Here is a 7,650-nt window from a genome sequence, read left to right on the forward strand (position 1 = left end):
TGTGTGCATGCTAGGCAGGTGCTCTATCACTGAGCTACAGCCTCAGTTTCACACTCACATTTCTAAAACTAAGGATTAAGGTCTCAGAAAATTGGAAGGATAGGACAAGACCATAATTATATCTGAATGCCTCAGAAGACATAGAAAACTCTGAACTACAGAATTGGAAGCAATCTCTGAATGGCAGCAGTTCTGTGTAATGGAATCAAAGTAAGACAGCATTCTTTCCCTCCATGTTATTCCTGTGCTTTCTCCTCTAGCTGTTTTTTGCTGTGTTTAAATGAATTGATGAAGGTGTGCTTCCAGTGTATATGTTCTGAAATTGATGAAGGCATGTTCATACTGTATATGTTCTTCTATGAAAGTGTAATATTAAACAATCATTATTGTGTCTAAATACAAACAAGTGAATATTTTCAATTATCTGTGAAAAATGTTATGTCTTTTAGATAATAACTAAAATATATTTAAGTACTTTATTAGTACTTACCAAACATAATTTTAGAAAGCATAGTTAAGAATAGGAAGTTTCTCTGATATACCACTTTTTAATACACTAGTAATATACCTTATTTATTTATTTATTGAGGCATCTCACCTGCATAGCCCAGGATAGCCTCCAGCTCCCCATGTTCTTGCCTCAGATGCCCAGGTCCTGGGGTTATAGGTGTGTGCTCCATGCCTAGCTTCTGCTTGCGCTTTATATAAACATGCTGAATGAAGAGTTCATTTCAGATGTATCACTGTACCTGTCCTTTCATCCCTTCAGACCTCCATCTTGCCTCACACTGAATATATGGCTTGGCTCTGCAAATGGTTCAGTGAAAATATTCATTTTAATAGTAGTATTTGCACCTATGGTGTGCCGGTATAATGCCTGTGTGTTTTATCTCATCAAGCCTCACAGCACCTTAAGTGTTGGTGTCTCTGCTTTATGGCTGGAGACACTGATGGAGCAGAGATGAGATGAGGGCCATTGAGGTAGTAAACGGCAGTCATGAGATTCAAACACAGGCCGTTAGCCTCCAGAGCCTATCTTTTTAACAGTGTGCTGTGCTGCCTCCCAGTATTATCAAAGTAGAAAAAGGGACGTAATGTAGCCTACATTGTGTTCATTTTGAAGAGCATGAAGAAAGGTTGAAAAAGCTGAATTACATAGTCAGTGGTATATATAGTAAGAAGAATGTGTGTGTTCCAAGTAAGCATAATTTTATCAGTTTTGTAGCTTATGAAACTTTAGTTCAAGGAGGTTAACATCTGTCCAGAGTTGCAAAGCTGTTAAAACACAATGCTTAAATTAGAGACAAACAGTAAGAGACCAGGAAGTAACCTCTTCAGAGTCTCGTGAGGGAGATGGATGTTGTTCATGTCCCTAACTCTGTGATTTGAATAGTGAATGCCTCGGCTAGAATTTGGGACTTGGTAGGGATCATAAAGAGAAAACCAAGAAAAAATAGTGAAATAATTTTACCATTATAGTAATGGTCCACTAGGAATACAACTAGAGATGTAAGGAGAATAAATATTTGGTATAAATAAGATATTTCATATAAGTTTTAGTATGGTTTACTCAAATATTTATGAGCTCATTTTATAGGTGTATAAGTTTTAATAAAGCCTCAACAGAGTAAAATAAGTGTTAATATTTCAAAGTTATTGCCGTGTCATGACTGCACTCCACAAATTAAAAACCTAATGACTTTGTTCTCTTATTGAGTTTTTGCTAAGGTTAAATACTTTTATCATTAATTTCTTTTCTTTTTCCTTTTGTAGATCGGAAACTAATTTCTTCTGATTATTACATCTGGAATTCTAAAGCACCTGCTCCATTAACATATGCATCATTGTTACCATGATTTTTTTCATATTCAAAAGGATTTATATGATGGTAACATTCTATAGTAGAATCATAGTATTTATTTTTTTACATGTATTCCCATAACCCATGACTGAAAAATTACTGAGTGGTTTCTTTATGAAAACATTCATATCTTACATTTATAGTCTGATTCAGTGTAAAAGAATATTTTCAAGGCTAATGCCCCGTTTTATTGTTGTTGTTATGCTCTGATTTCATGCCAGTATGACTCAGAATATATAAAAGCTGTGATTGGCTTTGCTTAAGTCTAGTCTTGAGTCTCTGTACCACATGTTCCTTCCTGTTCCATGGAGAGACAGTGCTTCAATCAGAGTCCCTTCCTTGAGTAAGAGCTTAGCCTTCTCCTAGTGCAGGTTCAGTCAGCCATCCTATAGTGACTTTTTTTTTTTTAATCTAAAGATCCTGGGGACTTAACTGATACCAAATTTAGAAGCCAGAAAAAAAACATTAATTGCAGAATAATATTTAATTAAACTTATTCTGGGTTCTGTTTCTTTTTTGCCTTTTTTTTTTTTCTTCCTTGAGTCTTCTAAAAAAAAAAAGGCTTAGAAGAAACTGCTAATTCTTAGAAGTAAAGTTACCATCATTGAAGGAAAGTATATATAAACTTAGGACTTGAAATGCAGTTTGTAGAGTCAGTCCTACTTATTCTAAACCCTTATTGCTTTCAAAACATTATCCTAGAATAAAGTTTTATTTTCATGGTCCTCCTGAAGAAAGGGAGGTGAGTGGCTGCCTGACCGGGACCTGAGCTAGCTATCCCGACCTACCCAGAGGGAGGGAGTGACAGAAACGTCATTCCTGAGAAAACACTGTTCTGTAGAGGGTTTTTATCACTCTTCAACTCAAAACTTAACATTTTACTTTAATTTATTAATGGACCTGTTCGGAAATTTTGATTGTACAAATGCTTAACAAATTGTACTGTGGTAGATAAGACACATTTATCTAGTGAGCAGGGAAAGATTCCATGTATAATCCTTGAAGCAAACTCTTCATAGACAAATTTGAAAAACCAGTGACCTCTAATTTGACATTTCTAGAAACCTGGGCAAAAATCTAGGGGTTACTAGAAAAGCATTGGGGTGACAGAGAACCAGTGCCGTCTGTTGCCATTCCGTTGTAACACAGCACTGGAGAACTCAGAGCCAGCCCACATTTTCATCCCATTGAGATCAGCTGGACACACCGATGCTTCTGATTTTTGTCTAGAAACCTGTCACTTCAGGATAATTTCTGAAGACAAAGCGTGTTCCCGGTTTGGTAGGTGACCTGTTTAATGTTTTCCCTGTGTCTGGGAACTCCTTAGTGTAATTAGCGACCTTTGAACTCTGCAGCTAATCCTGAGCTGTTTTGTATTCCTTACTCATCTTTAAGGCTGGACCTTTCTTTTCTTCAGAGTCCACTGCCACAATTAAAGAAGAAACAGCTGCATTTCAAAGGGATTCCGATTCCAGAAGCTTAATCGTGATTGACATGTTCTTATTCTAAGCTATAAGACACTCTAAGAGTCCTTTCTTTGGTTAAAACTTCAATCATTTTCTAAAAAATTATCTCACTATGGATTTTATTCATTTTCTTTGATAGCTATTCTTTGCATTTTTTTTTTAACTTGAAAGGTGCTTTGCATGTGCAGTGAATATGAGTGTCGACTTCCAGTGAGAGATTTGGACATTGTCAGACCTGCTCTAGACGCAATCGTGCTAAATTCACATTTAGTGACAAAATATGATTATGAAATCTGATATCTGTGTTGTAATTATTCTTACTCAACCCAAAGGGTTAAAAAATTGTTTCAAATATCCTAGAATGAACTCTAGAAAAGATGGGTCATGATTTGAGTCAAGCCTGTTTTCCACTTTTTTAGTAAGCAGTGTTTTAAAGCACACACTATAGCAGCTAGACAGTGGGATGTTTTATATGAGTCAATAATGGAGCCTGTCAACTTGGAAGCAAATAGGCTCCTTGGACATCCTTGGAGCATTTAATTTTATTTAAACCTTAGCCCATCTCAGAATCATATCCTTTCATGCCATCTCAGTATTTCTACTGTTAAAATATTGTGGTCTTAGATTTCTTGTGCTGTGTTTAACAGCAGACATTTTGCACATAGTAACCATTGCCAATTTTTGTTGTTGTGTTGTTACTATATTTTTAAACCTTAACAATCATTCATACATTCTCACATTACCCCTGAGAGGTAGATAGGTGGGGTTCCCACCGAAAACCTCTGCATGGACTGCCCCCCTCGCAGAAGTTGTCTCTAAGATAAAGGTCAAAAAAGGGATGTTAATAAACAGTCATCAGGTTTAAGGGACTTTTTAGGATTACATCTTAAATTCCAACAAATCAGATTTGGGAGTTGCTGAAAGTGAAATTGATCCATCCCTCATCCAAACTTTGCAATACTTTCCTGTTCTGACATCGCTGAGATAGTTAGCTGTATTATCAGATTAGAATCCATTGTACCAGGCAGCTGAAAGGAAAAGGAGGCAAAAAGCTAAACATGGGATGAATCCTGAACCTTTTAACCTGGCTGAAGTATGTTGGTTGCTGTTATGCAAATACCTTCAATCCTCTGCTAAGTTCCGTGGAAATAATTTTCTTGAATGACAGGTTGATTCAGCAAGGATTCGGTCGCTGATTAATCCCCCTTTGATCTAGGGTATTTCCCTTAACCACCAGTTACCTCGTTCTGACAAAGTGCAACTGAGATTAGGGAGATCGCTAGAACACTCCCAGCCTGCGCGCCTATTCTCTATAACCTTTTAAAGCAAGGGCCAAGAATGCAATTTAGTCTCAGTTTTTGAAGATGTAAAGTCTTGTCTGCTAAGTTAGAAAGTCAATTGAATACCAAATGAAGTTTATTTCTTACGTAAAAGAACAAACATTTCTTCTTTGCTCTGCCTAACAATGATATTAAGAATCATGGGCTTTGAAGAGAAAAAACAAAGGCCACCTTCCAAATACAACTTCATGCTTTGTTTCACGTGCATGTTTACTGCCCCCCAGATAACCCAAGAGTCAAAGGAGTGGCTACAGTTATGCTGAGAAAACACTTGTGTTTCGTGAGACTGCAGTGTCTCCTCATCTCCCCAGCCATCCCCAGCAGAACTGGAAAATACACTGCATAGCACAGAATTGCAGTTAGGGAAGTTTGCAGCACACAGTCTTGTTAGCTTTTCTTTCCTTGAAGAAGTAGCGCCTCATAGTCTCATTAAAGTAATAACTGCATTCATTTTCCCATGCTCGATAATCATTCTGTTAGTGTTTCTGCCTTTTGCTTTACCTTTTCTCCATATATTTAAACTTTGAAATAGTCTGTGCAGTTTAAGAAAAAAAATTCAGGCATGTTTCATACTTTTTGTCAAAGAATTCACTTTTTAAAAACTATTATCAATATTATTTTGCAAGATTTCAAAGATTTTATTCAAGTATATTTCATGATCTATAAAATGTAAAGATACATAATACATACACAATTATTTGTAACAAAATTTGTTTTTAATTATCAAGTTTTTATTAATGATTCACTTTATAAATAAGAAAAAACATAAGATGTTATATAATTGTTCATTATTCTAATAGCAATCTACTATAAAACCTAATGTTTAAATGATTTTTTATGCTTTTTTTACTCAAACCTTTACAATTTTGTAATTAATAAATAAAAATAACTCAAAAGCACACATAAATTTGTGATGTACTAGCTCCTGTAGTCCTAATCTAATGATCAGTTTTAAGATACTTTGGGGGAATCAGAAAAAAAAAAATGTAGAAGATACTATTAAAGGGCAAGATTCCATGGTTATGTTGCTAAGAAACTTACGTTTTCGTAGTTAACTCCTCCATGTAATATGTAGGCAATAAAGTATTCACTATTTTAAAATATGCCATCATGGAATATGCATATGTGCAGCACAGGTATCTGTGTGCTCCTGAAGTGTATCCCATGCCTGTTGAGCTGAGTTTACCTGTGAGGCACATCAGCATTGTTTCAGGGGAAGAAAAATATTGTGACATCTCTTCAGTTAGGTCTGCAAACATCTTTAGTTCATAATAATAGAGAGATTCATTAAAATGAAGATTGCTAAAAGTCCCATGAGATTTGTCTTAGAAAATGGTTAAAAATCCTCAAGGGCTGCTGGCTTTCCACCAGCCTTTCTTTCTTTCTCTTCAGCATCCACATCATTGACGTAGCACATTGTCCATGGCTGTCCTGGAGAAGGACTGTGGCATACCTCATTCACTAGCTTCCCAGCCCTGAAGCATGATCCTCCGAGGTCTGGGTTGATTTTTCTTAGACCCTGGACACTGTGTAATTGACATCAGTGTGTGTTAGTCTATGATGCTCCAGCCTTAACAGATGCTGAATGCCCAGGAATGGAAAGATGGGGGTTTCCTATTAGGAAGTAAAATTTTGAAAACTGTATGTTTCCTTTAAATGTTCTTTTTTAGATAATAGTTTTTCAAAAAGGAAATTGTTTTTGATAAATACTGGTAATGAAGATAATGATTTTTTTTAAAAAAAAAAATTGTTAATCCTTAAAATTTTTACCTTTTCTTCAAGGGCCTTGAGTGCCCTCTGCAGGTTATAAGTAGATAATTAATGACTATAATTTCAAACCTTGGTTTTTCCCTATTTGAAAAGTATCACCTGCTTACTATCAGTGATTAAAGTGTGAAGTTCCTTTCGTTATTGAGTTTAATACAAGGAATTTCACACCAGTGAAATTGGCAGAATTTTATCTGGCACTCTAGAAGCTGAACCTGCAATAGCACACATTTCCTCACTGAAAGAAAATATAAAGAGTATTTAAATATATCTGAAATTATTCAGATACTTTGAGAATAGCTTTATTTTCCCATTAATCTCTATAAAAGCATACATTTGAAATATCAAGCCTTGATTTTTCAATTTGTGTCAAGATTACATGAATTTTAGGATTTACAACTGTTAAATAATGTTTAAACAATGAATAAATTAAAAGTCACACAAGTGATCTAGTTGGAGGTGATGTCATTTTAAGGGTCAATTTGTAAAAGATCCCAGTAGAGCTTGATTTGATATTGTTTATTCTGTAGGTTTTCCAACTAAGAAAGGTATTTTTAATTGAAGGTAACATTTCCCTTCTGAGGGCTGAAATATACACCCTGTGGAATACACCAGTCCCTTACTTTCGTGTATGCTTTCTTTCCTTTGGGCTAGCAGATTCATCTCTACCATATAGTCCATCTGTGTGTGACGATGTATATATAGTTGGGGTGCAACTGGCCCTTCTGGTTCAATTAACTTAGCGAAGCTACTGGGGAAGCTTTTTATTTTATTTATTTATTTTATTTTATTTTTTTGTCAAGGAGTCTAATGATTCTGATCATCCACCTTGAAAAGCAAATTACAACAAGCAGATGAGTATTGAAAATTCTTCCAGTGCACAGCTGTTGCTACTCTGCCAGTCTGGGCTCAGAGGCAAGAGAAACACACACTGCTTGGGGTTGACAAAGGAAACATCATTAAAGTGACTGTTTACATTGTGTTTATTGAAGTGTTCAAAGTGTGTGTGTTGCCTCTCCAAGCAGCCTGCAGCTCTTCACAGGATTAAAACTGCATGGCTGATAGTAAAAACTAGTTACATTGTACAGACAGATGGCTTTTAAACAGAATGGTATTTTGCCTGGTTTGGGGGGTTTGTTGGTTTTTTTGGGGGGTTGCTGTACCTCAAGTGTATCCTGTTCAGGCTGAGGGACCTTCACTTACACACATTCTGTGT

At 35.9% G+C, this 7,650-nt stretch overlaps 1 protein-coding gene across 2 annotated transcripts in view; it reads left to right on the plus strand.

Annotated features, from left to right (window-relative positions):
* The window catches only part of Ap5m1 (adaptor related protein complex 5 subunit mu 1), a 27,679-nt gene extending 20,395 nt beyond the window's left edge, over positions 1 to 7,284 (plus strand). Inside the window, exons 8-9 of one of the 2 annotated variants that reach the window (XM_029541318.1) lie at positions 1,774 to 1,888; positions 7,238 to 7,284. In XM_029541318.1, coding sequence (XP_029397178.1) covers positions 1,774 to 1,856 — 83 coding nt within the window. In that variant the 3' untranslated portion in view covers positions 1,857 to 1,888; positions 7,238 to 7,284. Of the gene's footprint in view, positions 1 to 1,773; positions 2,364 to 7,237 lie in introns of those variants that run through there. The other variant, XM_021203536.2, reaches the window with a different exon arrangement.
* Positions 7,285 to 7,650: the final 366 nt, after the last annotated feature.

Source organism: Mus pahari, chromosome 8 (genome assembly GCF_900095145.1).
Source record: "Mus pahari chromosome 8, PAHARI_EIJ_v1.1, whole genome shotgun sequence".
Lineage (NCBI taxonomy): Eukaryota > Metazoa > Chordata > Mammalia > Rodentia > Muridae > Mus > Mus pahari.